At 41.0% G+C, this 22218-nt stretch overlaps 1 protein-coding gene across 6 annotated transcripts in view; it reads left to right on the forward strand.

Annotated features, from left to right (window-relative positions):
* Nucleotides 1-22218, forward strand: part of LPP (LIM domain containing preferred translocation partner in lipoma) — a 679775-nt gene that overhangs the window by 550177 nt on the left and 107380 nt on the right. For all 6 annotated transcript variants that reach the window (XM_079766429.1, XM_079766432.1, XM_079766430.1 and 3 more), the window contains one exon: nt 15243-15412. In XM_079766429.1, the coding sequence (XP_079622555.1) occupies nt 15243-15412 (170 nt within the window). The remainder of the gene's footprint in view (nt 1-15242; nt 15413-22218) is intronic.

The following is a 22218-nucleotide window of genomic DNA, read 5'->3' on the forward strand; positions in this document are numbered from 1 at the left end:
ATATACACGGTTTCTGGGCGCTCCTACAAAGCCTTAGCCTTAGGAAGGGAGAGCCCTTAACTTATCTCACTAGCTACTAGGCACTTGGGTATTAGTCACACTGTAAAAATTAAATGTGTTTACTGAATGTGATAATCTAAAACTGGAAACTACATTAGTACAAGAGGAATCTCCCAGAAATACTCTGCTGACATAAGTAGAATATGCCTATTGCTTGGTTTTCTTGTGGCTTATATTTCTTCACTTTAATAGTGGGTTTTTTTTTAAAATTGGATTGTGCCCAGCCGGTGTGGCTCAGTGGTTGAGCATCAACCTATGAACCAGGAGGTCACCATTCAATTCCCAGTCAGGGCACATATCCCAGTTGTGGTCTCGATCCCCAGTATAAGGCATACAGGAGGCACTTGATCAGTTATTCTCTCTCATCATTGCTGTTTCTATCTCTTCCTTCCTCTCCCTTCCTCTCTGAAATCAATAAAAATATATTTTTTAAAAAAATGGGTCTTGAAGGATTTTCCAAAGATCACCATTGAGCAGATTCTCCTTACCCTCAAGCAAACTTAATCTAAAATTCAAGTTGCCTTTTCATTTTATAAAATGTATCTTAGAATGAAAAATGGAAGGTGCTTAGGAAAACACTTGATTAAATGTATTCATTTTAATAAAAGGAGATAGAAAGTATTGGTCCATCTTGGGTGCATGGCTTCTTAAGGAAACATGTCATTTTTCCGAACTCTTACATGGTCCAGAAAGTGTACCTTCAATCCCAGCCCAACCCTGCTTGTAGAACGTTCTGGTGTCTGCCTCCTGCTGCCCTCTCATGATCTCACAGGGCTATCAGCTCCTACAAGGTAGAAACATGATTTCTTATTGTGTTCTTATTATAAGACATTGTGCTGTACCTCAGAAATAATGATAACTAGTGGAACTTATTAGAGTGGAATTTAAGTTTTCTCCTTTTAAACCCAGTGAATTCTGCTAATTTGGAGGTGGCAAACAAGGGTGACTATTTCCTCTCCACACAAAGCAAGATTGTGAAGAGACTTATTCTGTGAATGAAAGGGGAGAAGGGAAAAGTAGGAAGCTTCTCATGTTTTATTCAGATGTTAGCAAAGAAAATTGAGAAGTGTGTTTCCTTAAAATTGACACCATTTTTATCCCAAACATTCTGGTAAGTGATAGCAGATGACTGTGCAAGCGTCTTAAGAGAGAGAGAAATTTTTGCAGGAGCATACTCCCAGTGGGAAGTATTGCCTAAAAGTAATACATGAGTTGCTTTCAATCTTGCATATTTTCACATACTGTGTGCATACATACATGTATTAATAACTGTTCCCAAGACATCACTTTAGCACTCAGAGAGCTCAGTATTGCTATGCAAGTGCCAAAAATGGAATCAATGCAGACTACAGTTCAGTGAAGAGGATTTTACAGACACACGGGGTGGGAGTGGCCTGAGCGATCTAAGGCTCTGTGCCTCGGTCTGCCGATGAGGTCTATAGTAGTTTCATCTTTCAAATATTGATGATATCCAACTGCCTACTTCTCTGAGAAGATAAATGGCATTGCCAGTATTTCCAGGGAGTTTAGGTACTCAAAATATATCTACTAACATTCAGTACTGCATTCCATCTTGTGGATTTTGCATAGGTATTCCTTAGAATGTAATCTCTGGATAGGAGACCCAGATACATAAGTACCTTCTGCTCTACTGTGCATGTAATTTATATCAATATGCATAATAAAATTTATTTACAGTGATACATCTTGATGTAATTCCTTACATTTTATTGTCATTTGTAATTATATATATGCGCAAATTATCCTTTCTAATAAAAGAGTAATATGAAAATTGACCATACCTCCGTCACACCTACAAGCCATGCCCACAAGCCATGCCCACCAGCCAATCAAAAGCGAATATGCAAATAAACCCAACCAAGATGGCTGCAGCCACGGAGAGCAGGAGGAAGGCTTGGGTTTCCCCGGCAATGGAGGAAGCCAAGCTTTCCACCTGCCCTTGCTGGCCTTGGCCAGGGGCGGAGCTGGGTGATCCAGCAACTGGGGGTCCCTGCCCAGGGCCCGAGCCTTGGCCAGAGGCTTGCGGCCTTGGCAGGGGCGGAGCAGGGCGATCGAAGTGATCTGGGGGGTCCCTGCCCAGGGCCTGAGCCTTGGCCAGAGGCTTGCGGCCTTGGCCGGGGGTGGAGCCGGGCGATCGGAGCCAGCTGGGGGTCCCCTGCCCAGAGCCGGAGGCTTTAGGCCTTGGCAGGGGCGGAGCTGGTGATTGGAGGGAACTGAGGGGGGCTCCTGCTCACTCCCCGATGCTTTAGGCCTTGACCAGGGTGGAGCCAGAGATTGGAGGAGATAGGTGTAAACTACAGAGGAAACACCTTTTCTGACCACTCATTGGCTAAGCTCCCTGTATGCCACTGGTAATATTCTTAGTAACTTGGGTATAAGAATCCAAAAAGGTGATCTAGGGCTTTTCCACCACACTCCTGGAGAAAAAAAACACGAAGGTCCGCTGCTGGAGGGCTAAGAAATGTCATAACCTGCCCTAGGCAGTGTGGCTAAGTGGATAATGCCTAGGTTTGCCAACCACAGGGTCTGGGTTAGATTCTGATCAAGGTCATGTACCTAAGTTGCAGGCTCCTCCCTGGCTGGGGCCCAGGTCAGGGCTCGTGCAGGAGGCAACCAATCAAAGTGTTCCTCTCACTTTGATGTTTCTCTCTGTCTTTCCCTTTCTCTTCCACATTCTCTAAAAATCAATGGAAACATATCCTCAGGTGAGGAGAAAGGAAGAAAGAAAGAAAGAAAGAAAGAAAGAAAGAAAGAAAGAAAGAAAGAAAGAAAGAAAGAAAGAAAGAAGAAAGAAAGAAAGGAAGGAAGGAAGGAAGGAAGGAAGGAAGGAAGGAAGGAAGGAAGGAAGGAAGAAAGGAAGAAAGGAAGAAAGGAAGAAAGAAAGAAAGAAAGAAGGAAGGAAGGAAGGAAGGAAGGAAGGAAGGAAGGAAGGAAGGAAGGAAGGAAAGGAAGGAAGGAAGGAAGGAAGGAAGGAAGGAAGGAAGGAAGGAAAGGAAGGAAGGAAGGAAGGAAGGAAGGAAGGAAGGAAGGAAGGAAGGAGGGAAGGAAGGAAGGAAGGAAAGGAAGGAAGGAAGGAAGGAGGGAAGGAAGGTCATATCCTATGAAAGACACATCCTGAAAATGCCTAAAGAAAGTTGTCATTTTTTCATGGTGAAGGGACTGGAGACCATGTTAATGAAAACACCTTGGTGGCTGTGGTGACTGGCAGTGGCTGCAGCAGCAGGGTGATGGGACTGGTGCCTTTCCCTGATCAGCCTGGTCATCTCCCACAAAGGGAAGCCAGACTGCGGCTTAGCCCGCTCCCCGTGGGGAGCGGGCCTAAGCCATCAGTAGGACATCCACTGAGGACTCCCAGTATGTGAGAGGGGGCAGGCTGGGCGGAGGGGACCCCCCCCATTGCACGAATTTTGTGCACCGGGCCTACACACACACACACACACACACACATATATATATATATATATATATATATATATATATATATATATCCTATCTAATAAAAGAATAATATGCAAATTGACCGTCACTCCAACACACAAGATGGCTGCCCCCATGTGGTCAAAGATGGCTGCCCCCATGTGGACACAAGATGGCCACCACAAGATGGCCGGCAGGGGAGGGCAGTTGGGAGGGACCAGGCCTGCAAGGGAGGGCATTTGGAGGCGATCAATCCTGCAGGGGAGAGCAGTTAGGGGTGACCAGGCTGGCAGAGGAGGGAAGTTGGGGGTGACCGGGCCTGCAGGGAAGGGAAGTTGGGGGGGGGGGGACCCAGGCCTGCAGGCAGTAGCAGTTGGGGGTGACCAGGCCTGCAGGGGAGGGCAGTTAGGGGTGACCAGGCTGGCAGGGGAGGGCAGTTAGGGGTGACTAGGCCTGCAGGGGAGGGTAGTTAGGGGCAATCAGTCTGGCAGGGGAGCAATTAGGCATCAATCAGGCTGGCAGGGGAATGGTTAGGGGCTGATCAGGCTGGCAGGCAGAAGAGGTTAGGGGCAATCAGGCAGGCAGGCAGGTGAGCAGTTGGGAGCCAGCAGTCCTGGATTGTGAGAGGGATGTCCCAGATTGGAGAGTGTGCAGGCTGGGCTGAGGGACACCCCCCACCCCGTGCATGAATTTCGTGCACTGGGCCTCTAGTATATATATATATATATATTTATACACACACACACACACACACACACACACACACACACACACACACATTTCTCACAGTAGCTCTTTGAGTTCCCTAGGGCTGGTATTACTATTGAGGTACCTAGAACTGGCTTAGATGGATGGAGTAGCTTTTCCAAAGTCACAGATCTTATATCTAGTACAGCTAGAACTAAAACCTGGTTCTTCTAACCACAAATCTACCACTTACCCATTCAATGGGGTTTTTATTCTTTAAAAATAACAAAATAAAGTCAGAAACCTTCTATCAAGTGACTATTAAATGTAACTCTAATGTACAAAACAAATAAATTCAGACCACTTTTGGTCGAACAGAGACCAGAGCCTGGCCTTCTCTGGCCCTGAGGTACATTGCAAAACCCACTACCCCACATTCTGCTGCCATTGCTTTGAATTTCAGAACATACAGAAGTACAAATGCAGCACATGCAAGGTGTTTTAGACAGAAATAAGATGATTGTCCTGGTTCTGATGGTGACAGAGTTAACCTTCTTCTGGAATCATGTAGGAGTCATTCTTGTGAACATCAGTATTCCACACAATACAGTACTCCTATTGGCAATGAAATTTCACCGTATGTGGGAGAAATTCCTCATGCTCAGGCAACAGCGCCTACTAATGGGAAGAAACTAATACTTGTGGTGGCACACCTGTGCAGATGAAAGAGCACCTTATTGAGAGCCTGCAGTCTTGAATTCAGGCCTCATCTTTGCTCTTGACTTGCAATGGGCTCTTGAGGCACTGCCTCTCTCTGAGCTGTTGCTTTTGTATCTGTAGATTAGATTGGATTGTATGCTGTCTATGTTTTCCACGTGCTCTTACATTCTGGGACTTTATAAGTCCTCTTAACAATGTATAACAGCCATTTCAGTCTGAAGTAGAAAACCAAAACCCAAATAAGACGAATGAGCTTCTGATGGGTGAGAACATCACCCATCTGTGGGTCCAGTGTCAGGCACACAGGTCATGTGGTCTAGCTCAAAGTCCACTAGACTGGGGCCAGGTTAACTGAGCTTGAATTCCAACTCTGCTCCCTTTAAGTCATTCATAAGGTTAACTCATTTGTCAAAAGAGGATAATTGTCTTATCTAGCTTTTAGTTCTTGTAAGATTTAAATGACAACATGGAAATTATGTTTTATATGAACTTGCAGGTTGCTCTCCATCTTCATGTATCAAAAATTTATTTTTTTAATTTGTCTTTATTGTTGAAAGTATTACAGATGTCCCCCTCCCCCCCCCCCCCATTGACCCCTTCTAGCCAGCACTTGCCCCCCTGCCCCAGGCCTTCACCACACTATTGTAAGTAATATTAGTTATAACTTTTGTTTTGCTCTTTTTGGTAGTGTCAGGTGAGAAAGTACATTGACTATTCTAAAGCACTGTTAAATAGAAGGAGTGTCTGTTAGCATCCTAAGGAGAAGCACGTGGCTATTGTGGGGCATTGAAATACAGTGGCTTTAGAAACACCCTCTTGAGTTACTTCAATGTTAGGTTGGCTCTTAAATAGCAAGAACACATTTAGGATTTTCCACCAAAAATCCATTTAGGATTTTCCACCAATAATAAAAGTATCCAGGCAAATGTCAAGATTTTCAGCTTTGCGTGAAGCTTGAGGGAAACACAAATCCCCATGTGAGATACTACACACCAGTTTCGAATCATAAGTCAAAAATAATCATTGCAGTAGCAGTTGTAACACTACTTGTAGATATTGATTTTTTTCCTGTCAGCAGATCAATCATGAAATGAATTTTAAGTATAAAAGAAGAGATTAAAATTAAGTGCAGGAGTATGAAATTGTCCATGTGTAAAAAATAATTTGAAGAGAAATCTTGCTTTAGCCAAAACAGACACTGATATTCCTGTCAGGGAGTGATAAGGTTTGTACAAGCTTCCTGCCAGACCGGAGTTTTCAGGAATTTTTGGAGTTGGAAAGTAATAAGCCAGGTTAGAGGGCAGGGCTCTAGAGCCAGACTGTCTGGGCCCCCATTCCAGCTTCAGTTTTTAACTCTGTGGCCTTGGGCAAGTTACTTAATCTCTCTAGACTGACATTTCTTCAACTACAGTAGAGATCATAAGGATCTGCTTCATGGGGTTGTTAGAAAGGTTATACAGTAGTACATTCAAATACTTAAAACAATGCTTGGAAAATAGTATGTGCAGAATACCTCGATCATTATGATCTCTCTGGGGCCACAAAAATGTTCAGGTTTGGAACTGAATTCCTAGCATTAAATTCTATGCATAGCATTTTGGTAAATCTTATATAACTGTCTTATAGATGCAGCTATCTCTGTTATCCCACATTGACCATCATCTTTAAGGGAAGGGACAGAGGGTATATCTCTGGTTCTAGACTTAAGGAGCTCTTCTTTTTGAAGTTGTCCAACACCTGCTGTAGTTGGAGGGAGAAAGTAGAAGGGCCTCTAGTATGTTGTAGCTGTTACCCTCATTGACCTTCATGAACAGGTAGTCAAGGCACTTGTTACATCTCTCTTTTCTACAGAAGCTGAGAAAAGGTGACTGCTGTGCATAGTATTGGGCACAGAATAGAGATTCAGTGTGTTTGAAGAGTTGACAAAATGGCTGGATAAATGACTCACTGAGACCGCCTGGATCTTCCAGGAGTCTACTTTGCTTGTTTGAAAACAAGGGACCTCAGGTTCAGAAATTTAGGAAACTTGTTCAGGCTCCCATACTAGTGAGTTCACACCCACAGTTCTGTCTAATTGCCGTTACACCATGCTATATAGAACTTTGTTTAAAGGCTATCATTATCCCAAACTGCAAAGCAGTGTTGTTTTTTGTTTTGTTCTTGTTCTTGTTGTCTGGTTTTAGGGTTTGTTTGTGCTGTTTTTCCTGAGAATATAAATCATCAGAAAATGATTGTCCTGCCGTGTGTGTGTGTGTGTGTGTGTGTGTGTGTGTGTGTGTGTGTGAGAATTAGTTTAGTGAAGGTTGGGACAAGGGTACATGGTTCCAACAAATGGTGGTTTCCTAGAATGTAGCTCATACAGCCAGGGCTGTTGCTCCTAGCTGTCATTGCTTTCTAAGAATATTCCAGGACAAACTACAATGTGTGGAACACATAAACACACAGCTCCCTTTACAGCAATGGTTCTCAACCCACTGCACATCAACAGCTATTGCAGAGCCCCACCCCAAATAAATTGGAATCTGTACAAGTGGATCATGGGCATCAGTATTTTTTAAAAACTTTCCCGGTGGGAAGCCAGAGTTTGAGGTTCAACAGCTCAGAATCCTCTCTGAAGAACCCTCACCTATAATGATTTTCCCTTCTAAGCATATCCTGATGTTCGTTGAGAACTCCAGAATTCACACTGAGTCTCTATTCTGTGCCAAGTACTATGCACAGCAGTCACCTTTTCTCAGCTTCTGTAGAAAGAGAGATGACAGCAAGTGCCTTGACTACCTGTCCATGAAGTTCAATGAGGGTGACAGCTACAAAGTACCTACTAGAGGCCCTTCTATTTTCTCCCTCCAACTACAGCAGGTGTTGGACAACTTCAAAATGAAGAGCTCCTTATGTCTAGGACCAGAGATGTACACTCTGGACCCTCCTCTCAAGATGACAGAGAACTGATGCAGTGCTGGCTCTTCTTCTTTCCCTGGGAGAGGGAATTGGCCCCACTCCTAGACAATGCTAAAAGCATCAGAGTTATGAATGAATACTAAAATTATTCATAGGAAAAAACTGTTGATTAAGAAGGTGGGCTTTACAAGTCTGACCTGGTTCTAATCCCAGCATCACCTCATTCTACCTTTGAGACCTTGGCCAAGTCAGTTAACCTCAGGTTTCTTATCTATCAAATAAGAATAGATAAAGGTTGATGGGGCTAAATGAAAGAATGTATGTAGAATGTGTAGGACAGTGCCTAGTACAGAAAACAATGCAGTGGTTTTCTTTCATCTATTTGCAATACTTCTTCACAGTGCAGTATATTTAAATCAGTGAGGCATAGTTGCTGTCGCAACCCTATGTGGGACTCCCCCTCCGATTCACCTCCTTACCTGAAGGTCCAACCTAAGCAAATATATATCTATAAATGAATCACCTCATGGTTAGACTTCATAATGACTTCCTTTTAACAATAGGTCACTCAGCCTACACCACATCAGGTTTGTTGTCCAGGCCTTTGTCAACCCATTCCTGAACCATTCTGTCATTTTGGGGGTTTGTTTTATGTTGTTTCTGTCTTGCCTTAGCTTAATTTCTTATTTTGTATTTAAAATGTTTCTCTTATTTGTCTCTCCTTTGTCAGTGAAACAAGAGACAATAGATTGCTTTTCATTTACCATGTTTCACATGTCTATCACTGGTCCTAGTGCCATAGCAGTCATTGCTCCTTTTTCTTTGTCATCCTGCAAGTGTGTGCATGAGAATGTGTGTGTGTGTGTGTGACTGTGCGTGTGACTGTGTGTGTGTGTGTGTGTGTGTGTGTGTGTGTGTGTGTATACTATATAGGGAAGGGAGAGAGAGGAACAGCTATCTTCCCCCTCCATCACCTTGCTATCCACATGCCCATTGAGTCTTCAAGCATTTCTGCATGACCCACCTAAGCAATAATATAATGCAGTAGTATAATGCAGTTATATTCATATAAGCAGAGAGACAGAACTGGATATGTCCTATAGTTCAGCTTTTAAAATCTGATAAGGATCCAAGTATTCACAGAAATCAAAAGCACTAACCATAATAAGCTAAATAATGCTACATTGTTTAAAGACAAAGTCCAAGAAACTAGTAATGACTAAATTTGATGCATGATATAATTTGTGATGCCACACCTTACTTACATGGCTATCAGTTGACATTCTTGTAGAGTCTGTATTGTCTAAGGCCACACAGCAGTGCCATATTATCAATTCATTTGTGACACAAAAGAAGCCAGTTCCATAGTAGTGCTTCTAATCAATACACATGAACTGCTTTTCTCTGGCTCAGCACTGCCAATAGTTTATGAGAAAATTTAGCAGATTCTGTTCATATAGTTATCAATATAAATCTTTCCCCACGGGGAGGGAAGCCATTGAAAACTCTTCAAACTAAGACATAAGGGAAATGACTCTTGTTGATGAAAAGCAATGTATATTACAATGCCACAGAATTTGCTTTTTTTCCAGCCAACTCATTGTTACCAGTCTGCCTCTGAACTGCTTTGCATGCAGATGAAACCTGTTTGGGTGATACTTGTTAGCTGTTTTCCTGACAAGCAGCACAGAAATAGGCACCTCTTGGAAAGTGGCTCAACTTGACTTGACTGAACATTAGAATCATCTGGAAGCTTTTAAAAATTTCATCCTAGGTCTCCTACCTCAGACCAATGAAATCAGAATCTCTGGATCAGGGACCGGAGATCAGTATTTCTTTTAAAAGTTTTCAGATGATTCCAACATACAGGCAAGATTGAGGATCATTGTCCTAGAACTTAAGCAAGTTTTAAGAAAACTGCTTTTTATAGGTATGCACTGAGGCTGCACGTTTCTGTAAAATAAAAGCTTTGACCATTAGAAAATGCCTTCAGCCTAGAACCATCAGTGAATGTCATATGGACCTGTTACATAAAAAATGCAAACTTGTTTTATTATACTTTTGTATCTTTGTTGGAAGATAATTTGTGAACTGCCTTAATGGAGTTTGTGATTTAGGACAGTAACCCCAGTGGCCATGTATATATGTATGATAAATTGGGGCAGGCTTTGTTTCTAGGTATATGTGACCATCATTTCCCTAGCACAGTGATCCGCAAACTCATTAGTCAAGAGAGCCAAATATCAACAGTACAACAATTGAAATTTCTTTTGAGAGCCAAATTTTTTAAACTTAAACTTCTTCTAATGCCACTTCTTCAAAATAGACTTGCCCAGGCTGTGGTATTTTGTGGAAGAGCCACCCTCAAGGGGCCAAAGAGCTGCATATGGCTCGCGAGCCGCAGTTTGTCGACCACAGATCTAGCCTGATATAACCTTATTGATTAAACTTTTGGAGCAGGATTTTGTTCAGAATATATTTTAGAAGGTGTCTAATGAAAAAGCTGATTTGTTGTAGAATTGGCATGTAAAGTTTTAGTTCTTTATGGTATTTAAAGATAGAATATTAATTTTGCTTGTGCCCAAAATTTCTATTATAAATCAAGGAGCAAGGAGGACATACATGACCTGGCTTTATGTCTGCATAAATTTACTATTTTACTTTTCATATTGAATAACATATGAGTTTGGGAGTCTGTCACCCCCTGATCTCCATAGCACTAACTCTCCAAATGGCTATGGACATTTTTGGTCCTATCTCCAAAACCAGAATTGTTTGCAAAAGACAGTCTATGGCCTATTGGTGTACTGATCACCCAAATAACATTTCTAAATAACACTTTACTTTCATAGTGTAAAGGAAATAAATTCATCTTATGAAAAGAGAAAGCGGGAACCATTAAAACATATCCCACTATTCCACCTTCCTTGCTTCTTTCTTGATTGACCTGTAAAATCATCCTCTACCCATGCCATTCGTAAAAACAACTTGTTCAAACCTATAACCTTCCAGACTTAGCTCAAGTACTAAGACTTTCATACAGCCTTTCTATTTATAAGAGGAAGTAGATCAGAGATAAGAGAATAATGGGGAAGCCATTGCAATGGCCCAAGGGAGATAATGAAACTCAATTTACATAGCAGGCTTGTGTTGGGAAGGAAGCATTTCAGAGAGGTTGCAGAGGTTACTATAGATGGGAGGAAAAGGAGGAGTAATGGGTGAGAATAATTCATTACTATCTCCACAGTTGACATAAAGCAACATATATAATAAGCAATAATAAATAAACGAGCTCATTTTTTTGTTGCTGCTCGGGTGTCTTAATTCACTGACAAAATTCTCCCCAGGCTGTATGACTATTCCTTGGATTTGTTAAGTTCCTGTGCTAGGCTTCTCATACCAGCCCTGCATTTGAACTTGACACTGGGATTCCTACTGGCCCCTAATCAATTATCATTCCTCGATGCTCTGATGCCTGCTAGTCCTGTACTATTCCCCTGGTTTTCCTCCTTTGAAAGTGCTGAGATGTTTGTCTAAACGAAGGGCATTAAGAGTGCGGTATGCTTTCAGTGATGTGTAGTATGAGCCCCTGTAGGGGCAAGAATGCACTATGCTTGAGGAACTTTCTTTCCATTCTCAATGCATCCCTAAAAGCCATGGTTTGTAAGATTTTGTTCATGTAAAAAGGGAACATGCGGACACCTTTACTGTCCTGTTGATGTGCAGGGCTATTTTTAATTTTTGTTCTTCGCTCTTTTTCTGTGCTTGTGATTTTAAAGGTGCCAGACTGACTGCCCTCGAGCCTAGTGTCCCTGATTTCTCCCAAGAATAGGAAAAATACCGGAGGCAGCAGAGCTGGTCATGTCTGGGGCCAGCATATTCACCGGACCCACTCTGGAAGAATATTCTCCAAAATATAAAGGAAAAGATTGTTCCTTATGAATTCAGCCCATCGCCTTTCATAGATGAGAAGACAAAACCTTATTATGCCAGCACCAAATCACTGCAGAGTTTTTGGGTTCAATAAGCATTTGGAAAAACTAGGTTTTATGTTGTTGTTTTCTCTTCCATTCCCACCTGTCAAAATTCCATCCTTTAAGGTTGGGCTCAAATACTTCTTTCCCCACTAAAACTTTCCTGTGCCTTCTCAGATGTGATTTTCCTCCCACATTCCATTGCACTTTCCCATGTGACACTTTCTCATGTGATTGTGGAATCTATATAGTCCCCTAATGACTGTAAAAGCTACTGATATTGTCTGATCCACCGTTGTATGTCACAGGGAAGCCAAATATAGTACTGGATAAAGAGTAGATACCTGGGGAATGTCTTGAATAGAATGAGAATTCCAACGCTTATCTTTTCAGCCTGACCTTCAGGGACTCTTCTCTCATCTTTCCATCTAATCAGTGATTGAAATCTCCCCCAGGTTCTCAGACTCTCTATCAACCTTGTAGGCCCAGACTCTTGGACTCCAGATATTACCCTTTGGGCGGTTGTGGTCTAGATCATAATTGCTACCTGCCTTGTAGACCAGCATGACCAACAGTTGATAACATCTGATTGAAACCATTTTTTTCCACCAGAGATCACTAGTAGTCCCTGATGGGTTATCAGGGAATACAGTTTGATGTCTAGAAAGGGAATTAATTAAAAATAATGTTGTTGACCTGCACTTAACTAATTTAAAATTTGTTAAATTTGAAATTTTAAAATTATAATTTTCTCAGGAATCCAACTTACTCTTTTTTAAATTTATTTTTATTGCTGAGGGTATTACAAATGTCCCCCATTTTTCCACCCTTTGCCTTACTCCACCCAGCTTCTGCCCCAACCCTGGCCTCAACTGCACTATTGTCTTTGTGCATGGGCTATGCATATATGCATGTTAGTTCTTTTAATAATCATCACATTACAAAAATATCAAAAGTACCACAAAACCTCTGTTGAATTGTTTTTTAATCAACATTTAGTAACAGTGCCATTCAGCCCAGAATACTTTCATGTTGCTAGTATGACTTTTTCTCCTGATGTTAAAGCTGTATTTTTCATTATTTACTATTGTATTACATTTTTCTTCAGATCAACCAAAGGTGATCAGTTATTTAAATATGACTCATTAAAGGTGGAAAAAAATAGTAATAAAGGTAATACCATAAATACTACTTCAGATTAATATTACAAATGTAAATTTTAGTGAACAGGCTTCCAATATATACAGGAAAAGAATCTGTATATGCTAGGATGAATATGATCTTTCCACGCAAGCAGTTGAAAAAGAAGAGTTTAAGCACTAAGTCTGATGATGACTCTTTAAAAATTAGATGTTATGGATTGCTTGTTATCCTCAATATGTTTTCTGTAACGAAATGTTGACAGATAATACCATGATGCTCTCAGAATTTAGCATCTTTTTCAAACATAGCTCAGTGAACTTTCTAGTAAACCAATTAAGTGTTTTGTTATGCATAATAACAAAAAAAAATAGTGCTATATGAAATAATCTGCTTTGGTTACTAAAGTCAATGAACATCCATAATGTTAAACATACCTCTCTAGGTTACATATTTTTATAATAAAAAACAGGTACAAGATAACTCTTCAACAGAAGTTTGAAAATAAAGCCACACCTTTTGACAAATGTCAATAATATCTTGACTTTATAATATGTAAATTATAGTGGAGATGACTTAGTTTTCAAGGATTTAACTATTTTTCCAACACTTGATATTTCTTATTTTTTAGGAGGAAGATGATGGACTATACTATAGTAAAGACATTCAAATTCTGCAACAGAATAGAAAGAAATTTTTACTGGGCCAAATTCAACTAGAGAAAATTAGAAATATATCCGCCTTTTTTCTCCCAAGTTGAAACATTTAGCCCTCCTATTTTTAGGTGTGAAATGGTTGTCAATCCAATGTGATGGAGTGCTGAAAGCAGTCTTCATTCAGTGAGAAATCTCTCCATAATGTCAGATCTGTGTTCAATCCTGATGCGTAGAACCAGGCAGAAGCAAGATTACATAGTGGTTAAGACTATAGATGCTAAAACTAGACTGCTTGAGTTTGTAGTTAGTTAACCATTTTGTGACTCAGTTTCTTCATCTGTAAAAGGGGAATAATAACAGTTCCTATCTCATAGGTTGTTGTGAATATGAAAGGATTTAACACATAAAAAGCACCTAGAAAATGCCTGACACATATGAAGTGCTAGGTTTGCTATAGCTTACCTGTAAATGCCTGCAGATCCTTGCAGACATCCCAGTGACCTGTAATTACTTAGTAGAAATAAAGAATGAGATGGGAACCTGGATGTGGATCTGACCTCTGACAAGATTCCCACGATGGAGCCAGATACAGAGACAGATTGCAACCAGCACAATGTCTCTCGCTGACATAAATATTTCTCTGAAATGATTTTGTACTGTTATTTAAGACTTAATGTGAATCTTATAAAGCTAAACCTGATGTCCATCTGTGGTCCAGATGCCCCATGAATCCATTTAAGAATACTGAAGTTTGCAGAATCCTGGGCCATGAGGGATTCAAGCCCTACAGTGTGTGGAACTGTTGCAGGATTTAAGGATGTTCAACCCAAGAACAGACTTGGAGGCAACGCTAACTGAAGTGTAATATTTTAAAGAGTGTCAAGTATAAGAGATGAGAGTTTTTTTCATGACTCCCCTGAAGACAGAACTGGAACTACTGGGTAGCCATTAGAGTGAGCAAGCATGCCAGCCCAATCTGAGTAAGAACTTTCTGGCAGTCAGAGCTGTCTGGAAATGAAAGGGACTGGTTTTTGACCTGCCTGTCACCAAGAGCAAGATGCAAAGGTTTTACAACCAGGGCTTTTGTGAAAGGAGTTGAAGTTTGCTTTTGGACCCCATTCCCTCCCAGTCTAACCAGACAGGCAGACTTCACGAGGAGAAAGGCTTTCCTAGTTAATCCCACCTACCCCTACCATCCCAAGAGCCATTGTGCTTAGACTCCCATGTGAGAGTAGAGTCAGGGCACTGGCCTCGACTTGAGTTCTACTCTGTCATTTTCTGCAGGCTCTTTGGCTGAGACAGTCAACTCCTCAATTTTATAGCAGGATGCAAAATCCCCATCCTGCTGGCCTTACACAGGATAGTAATGTCTAACCTGGTGATCTTGTTCATGGTGGTGATGGCGATAGTGGTGGTCCCATTGCTGTTGCTGCAGACATTATGAAGTTGCTGTCTTCCCTGTGTTGGTTTCTATCCCAGGACTGAAGTGTTCCTCTGTGTGTTCTTTTTTTCTTTCCCTATTGGGGATGTGCCTGCAACCAAGGTACATGCCCTCGACCAGAATCAAACCTGGGACCTTTCAGTCCGCAGACCAACGCTCTATCCACTGAGCCAAACCGGTTAGGGCTCCTCTGTGTGTTCTTAACAGTCAATCCCTTCTTTCTTTCAGGCCGCTGTGCTCGCTGTGGGGAAAATGTCATTGGGGAAGGGACAGGATGCACTGCCATGGACCAGGTCTTCCATGTGGATTGTTTCACGTGCATCATCTGCAACAGCAAGCTCCGGGGGCAGCCCTTCTACGCCATGGAGAAGAAAGCCTACTGTGAGCCCTGCTACATTGTAAGTTCAGATTTGGTCCTCAGGTGCTTTGCAAAGATATCTTCTTTGACAAAGTGCCAGTCACTCCAGATAGAATGTTGCCCATCAGATCTTGACTTCGCCCCAGACTTCACAATATGGGTTCATGTAAATTGGCATATCTTAATTTTCTCCATGTGTTCATGTGAAAAAGGTGTGTTGGGATGGGGCTGCCATTCAATTAGTGGTCTGCTGGGAAGATCATCACCATGTGGATTTCAAGCTTGTATGCACTAGCTATCATGTTATCCCTCGTAGCATCAGAGTTTCCCAAGTGGCAATATTACACCTCTTCTTATTAGGTGTTACCCTGAATTGTCAGTATTTGTTGAGAAATGTTACAGGGCCTCTGGACTTGTCAATGCACTTTTAAACTCCTGGGTCCTTTGAATCACCTCTTTTCTACCCAGAAGATTTCTTACCTAACATACTCAGAGGTTTTCAATGATGTACATTGAGAAACTCTTTATTATAGTGCACCTTAAAGGGAAATGAATAGTAATGCTGACTGAGCTAACAATTGTTGTTGTTGTCTTTTTGAAGAACATGACAACTATACTTTAATAACATTGGTGGGTGACTAAAAAACACTCGTAGTCACATTATCTTAGCTTTTGGCCATGCTATTCACATGTATACATTAAGCAATCATATGATACAGCAATTTAATGGATGAACAGAATTTTTTTTTAACCTAAAGCAAATGTCTTTGTTATCCTTCTGCATGACTTTAATGTGTCTGCTGAACACTTATTAGTGAAAAAAGTAGTGCTTTTTGCAAACCTCTAAAAGAGCCATGGTTTGGCCCTCAGTGCCCAAGTATCCCTATTATAAAAACCCCTTGGCCATGACATCATCATGCTGTCACGCCTTCGCGGCCAAAGACTGGTCACCAGGAGGCTGCATGCACAGCGAGGTACACGTGGGTGGCTATAAATATTTCTCTCTTTTCTGCATCCAGCACGGCTAGAGAGCGGTCCAGTTCCTGAGTAGGGGCAGCTGGGGAATGAGAAAATGAAAGAAAGAGACAGACACAGAGATAGAAGTAAAAAGCCGGGGCTGGGTGGGACCACTGTTCTCTGACATGGACAGGGACAGGAACAGTGACCCAGAGCCCATACAGCATGTTTATTTTATACAGTGAGAAAAACAGGAAGTTTTACTAAAAGTCAAGACAAAGGAGATTATGTGCATTCTAGGGTGGGCCTGAGTCCTATTCATTCCTGGTGCTTGGCTGGATTTACATAATAAAACCCACTCCCTGGCACCTGGGCAGAAATGAAGGTCAAGCTGACAACACTTCTGCCTTTTGGCAGAATGTGTTTTCAACACGTGGCTTTGCCTACCACCCTGGATTCAGCTGACAATTTAAAGAAATGCCCATGTGCCTTCCCAGGTGCTCTCTACAGGTAGTCAGGGCTGTGTGCGCGGCAAGGCACGCATGGGTGGGCGGGGACTTGACTCTGGGTCCCATGTCCTGCCCTGCATGGCGGGAGTCAGTCTGGGTCCCACCTCCTGCCTGGCGCGGGTCCTGCCGACATGGTGGGTCTGGGTCTCATGCGATATTGCTTGCTGGGCCTCTAGTGTCATCATAGAGGAAGCTTTTGGTGCAAGACATTGGGAGTTATAAATACCTTTGTAGATTCCCAAGTTTTAAATTGATTGCAGAAGTACCTGGCCTCCTTGGCACTTCCCATAACCTGACGGCTCTAACTCATTGCAGCCCTGGAGTCTGTAGCACAGATCTGAAGGTTTTTTGAGATAAAGATCTTACAAGCTTTAATATTGTTTGTCATTTCTTAGGTTCAATTTTATTTCCTTTTTCTCCCCAAAGACAACTTAAACACTCATATAGCATCATTATAGTGCCATGCAATGTTGGAGCTGGAAAAAAAAACAAAAAACTTTGAATATCATTAGTCTAACTCCTCTCTTTAGAAGTAAGAACACAGAGAAGCAGAGAGGAATAAAGTGACTTCTTATCTTCTATCATTAGTGTCCAAGCCAGGGCATATTCAGTTGTTGGCACTCCTAGTCCCATGTTTTTGTTTTGCTTTTTCAGACATCACACAATTTTAGTTTGTCCAGAACATAAACACCAACACAGTAAGGTCCTGTTGATCTGCAAGGAGCAATTGCATATTAGGGGAAGTCAGTGAACAAAAGCTTACCTCTGTAGTAAATGAGAATATTTCAAATATCGCCCTTTGAATTCTGTGTTGACAAGAGGAAATTACAAATCCCCTGCCTTTGTCATTAGATTGTGAAGACTGTCATTCGCAGTGACTTTCACATAGGACCACCATTATGAAATACTAGAGGCCCGGTACATGAAAATTCATGCACTGGAGTGGGAGGGTCCCTCAGCTTGGCCTGCCCCCTTTCACAGTCCAGGAACCCTCAGGGGCGGGAGGCAACCCAGCAATCAGGGGAAGGCGATGCTCCATCACACCTCTACTGCTGCCACAACCGGCAGCGCAAGCCTCGGCTAGCCCTGGTTACCTGAGCCTCGGGTGGCCCTGGGCGGCTGGGCAGCCGCCATTCGAGGCTTGCCTGTGCCTCGGGCCAGCCCTGTGTGACTGGGGGGCTGAGGGGACTGGGGGACTCCAGAGGCAGGTGCATGGCAATGCCAGGCCCACCTGGCCTTGCCGCATGCCTGCTGCCCCAGCGGGGCTGAAGAGACTGGGCGCCACCATCTTGTGGCTGTGGACACCACCATCTTTGGGGGTGTGACAGTCAATTAGCATATTCTCTCCTTATTGGCTCTGGGTGTTGCCATCTTTGCAATGGCGTGAGGGTCAATTAGCATATTCTCTCTTTATTAGATACGATGCTAGTCATAGCAAGCTCTGATACTGATGTCAGCAGAGCCTAGAGAAGCAGCTATGCATGGCTGTTGGTCCTTATACTAAATGAGCACAGGCTGCTGTGATTTTGTACCTCTTGTATCTTTTCTCCATCTCTTTTTGGACTGCCTGGTTGATTCTTGCTACTTTAATGAGCCTCATTCAGTTTTTCTTTATCCTTATGATCTAGGAATCATATAAACAATATGGGGAAACAATGTAACATGATGTAAAGAATACGTGTCTGGATTTGGTGCTATCACTTAATGTCTTGTCTCCTTGGGAGAGTTACCTGATCTTTTTAAGCCTCAGTTTCCTCATCTATATAGTGGGTGCTTTCAGGATTTTCCCCAAAGGTTTGTGGATATGAAATGAGGCAATCCTTGTAAACCACACTTGGCTTGCTCCAGGAATGGTAGTGAAATACAGTACATGCTATTCTGAGGTTAATTTTGAGAGGATTTCTGGCCTATTTAGTCTGAAAATGAGGACTTTACATGTGCAGTGAGATTCACCAGGCTTTAGAAAATTGTTTTAACCTGTCAGACATAGCATTTTAAATGCTTTGCTTGCTCTCCTGAGTATGTAATAAAACCAAAGAAAGTCCAATCTGGCTAAATTATGGATTTCTGCAGAGTGCAGGCTCAGATTTCTCCTCCCAGTCCAGGCGTAGGAACTTGGTGATACTTCAGGCTGTAGCTGTTAGCTTTGGTTGCCTGATACTATACAATGATTATGACAAGGAACGCTGTCTGGGAGGTACTCAGTCACATCCTTCAAAGACCTAGGTGAATTCAAATAATGGAAATTCTTACCATCCTTTTGACTTCTCTCCCTCCTCAGAAACTTTAATCATGATTTTTCTTTAATGAGATTTATCCATGGTGACTGTAAAATGTAATTGAATTCTTATCAGAGTTTAGTTAAGATTTATTCAGAGACCCTTGTTCAATATTGATTTCAGAGTTCAGCCCAGGCCTCAAGCCCCACATGGATGTGTTAGCATTTTAATTTCTTCTGAACTTTCATAAGTCCAATAAGCTGCCACATTAGAAATGTGGGGATTGGGAAAGCTGTGTGTATGTATCCCTCTTGGAACCAAAGCCCTTAGAAGAAACACCTGCAATGGCATTCAAATTGCCTCTCATTCCATTGGTGGAAACTGATGTCTGAAAGACATCCTGTACAAAGCAGAGAAAACCAGGTCCTAGGCCTCAGTCAGTGTTTTGTTTTGTTTGTTTTTTAAATTGATAGAATCAGAATATTGAAGATAGTAGTTTATTCATTTATCTGTAAAGACCACCCATGTTTGATGCTCTTGAGTCTAGGAAGGAGACCAGTCTAAGGTAAACTTAATTTACTCTTGCCTGAATTCATCAACTTTAAATCATATTTAAGTTAAACATTTATATCATTTTGAGGGAAACTTTGTTTCAATGATTATTCATCTTTTCCTATATTCTCTTAAATCCTTAATCCTTGCACATACATACCTATAATGAAACAAGCTTGACTCTGTATGGCATTGTAATTCTCTTTAATCATTTTGTACATGCTTTGTTTTGTATTTCCTATCGATTGACTTCATATAAATATGTATATAGCTTCCCATGACTAATAACCATTATTTTTAGCTTTTTATCTGTTTAGTTTTATATGCTTACACACTACATTTTAAAACCATTTGCCACTAGAATGATATTGGATATGTTCTAATCTCTTAGTATTATTAATAGCATGCCTATAAATAAAATTTTTATATTATTTTATTTTTAATAACTTTCTTAATTTATATTACTTAGTTCAGTGGTTCTCAACCTTTCTAATGCCGCAACCCTTTAATACAGTTCCTCATGTTGTGGTGACCCCCAACCATAAAATTATTTTCGTTGCTACTTCATAACTGTAATTTTGCTACTGTTAATGAATCATAATGTAAATATCTGTTTTCTGATGGTCTTAGGCTCTACAGCAGTGGTTCTCAACCTGTGGGTCATGAACCACTAGCAGGGTTCGGAAAACACAGATATTTATATTACGATTCATAACAGTAGCAAAATTACAGTTATGAAGTAGCAACGAAAATAATTTTATGGTTGGGGGTCACCACAACATGAGGAACTGTATTAAAGGGTCGCGGCATTAGAAAGGTTGAGAACCACTGACTTAGTTTATGGAAATTTGGAGAACATTTGTTAGATTTCTTTAGAAATATTTTTCAGTTTACAGAACCATCATAGTAATGAGACTGCATTTTAAACTATAATCTATCCACTATTGAAAATTTGTATTTATTTATATTTATTTAGAATCAATTTAATGAGTGCATTATTTTAATTTTAATTTGTAGAATTATTAACAAAACCAAAGAGATGCTTTTCTACTTTGGTGATAGATCTCTTAAAACCTTAGCTTTAATTATACTTATGGATTAAATTTAAGAACACTAAGTTTCCTTGGGAAGCAAGATGATAAAGATATAATATATTGGTTCTAGTCCTTACTCTCCTGGTGTGTTATTAAATTTCTGAGTAACAGTATTTACATTTATTAAAGGGAAATACTAATTTCTTTCCTGTCTTCGAAGAGAAGGAATGAGCAAGTTTATTTTGTACATCATGAAATTGTTTACTAATATAAGGATTTGATTTGATTAATAACATTATTGTCATTGCTTTTCCCTCTGCAAATCTGATACAATTTAGAAATTCTCTAACTTTGGGGTAATTTCACAGCTGCAGTTTCTATGGAAATACCAAAATAAATAGATGCCATAGAAGGAATATGAAGACATATAGGAGAAGGACAAAGATTTTCATGCTTTGCTTAAGAATATTTTTTTATGTTGTTATGAATCTGAAGAGTAGCAACAGAGCCTCCTACTTGTGTGCCCTTCTGCCCTGAAGGAGACAGGTTTACCCATAAGTGTAGATTTACAAAGAGTTTCTCTGTTCTTAACATAGCCAAGGAGTCTGCACCTACAAACAGCACATCAGAGATTCTCAGCAAGCCTGTTTATGAAATGGCAGCCAAGGTCTTCCCCTCACCCAGAGCGCTTCCTCAGAGTGGAGCGAACCCAGCTCTTAGCTCTCCAGCAGTGGAAGTTGTGTAGACATTTTTATTAGAGTTAAGATCCAAGTGATTAAAAGGCCTCACGAAGTAGGCCAACTCCACAGGAGACTAAACACTTGGAGGTTCCTGAATTTGGCACATTAGTGGCCTTTTGCTTCCTTATGTCACTCATTGGCTATAGTTAAAGTATTCTATCTTTTCCACCTACATTAAGAGATCAGTGTTCTACCTCCTTAGGAAAGTTGTTCTTTTTTTATGCTTAGTTCTTTCTAATAAAATGTTTTAAAGACAGTTATGGCTAGGGCTTTATGTGGGTGTTGGGAAATGAACTGAAAGTTGGGACTAAATCTGAAAAATCCACATGAACTTCCCTCCTTCCCTTTTCTTGATTGCCCACCTCTGCTCACTCATCTCCCAGGAGTCTCTGTCTCTCTCCTTTCACACCACACACACGCACATGCACACATGTAAAGGCATTTTCTTCTTGGTATCACATCATCGCTCCACAAGTACTCTCCCAGAAACAGGGAGAGAATGCTTCAAGAAAGATGAAAACTTGTCAATTATTATTTTAAAAGATTTAACCATGCTAACAATTATGAATAGTTTTATCTTCCATTTATATAGCTCCTTACAGTTGACAAAGCTTCCGAGCATATATTATTGTACATGATCATACCTATTAGAACCTTGTGAAACAGATAAAGGGAAGACTATTAGTCCCATTTTGCAGCGGCTTTGATAGTTTCAAAGTAAAGGACAAAATGAAGATTAGGAACTGATCTAATTTTATTGCTGGGTTCATAAAATCCTGAAACTAACATTCAACTTCCTAAAAACATGCACATACTGACAGCCCCCTGTGATTAT

The sequence above is a fragment of the Cnephaeus nilssonii genome (genome assembly GCF_951640355.1).
Source record: "Cnephaeus nilssonii genome assembly, chromosome: 3".
Lineage (NCBI taxonomy): Eukaryota > Metazoa > Chordata > Mammalia > Chiroptera > Vespertilionidae > Cnephaeus > Cnephaeus nilssonii.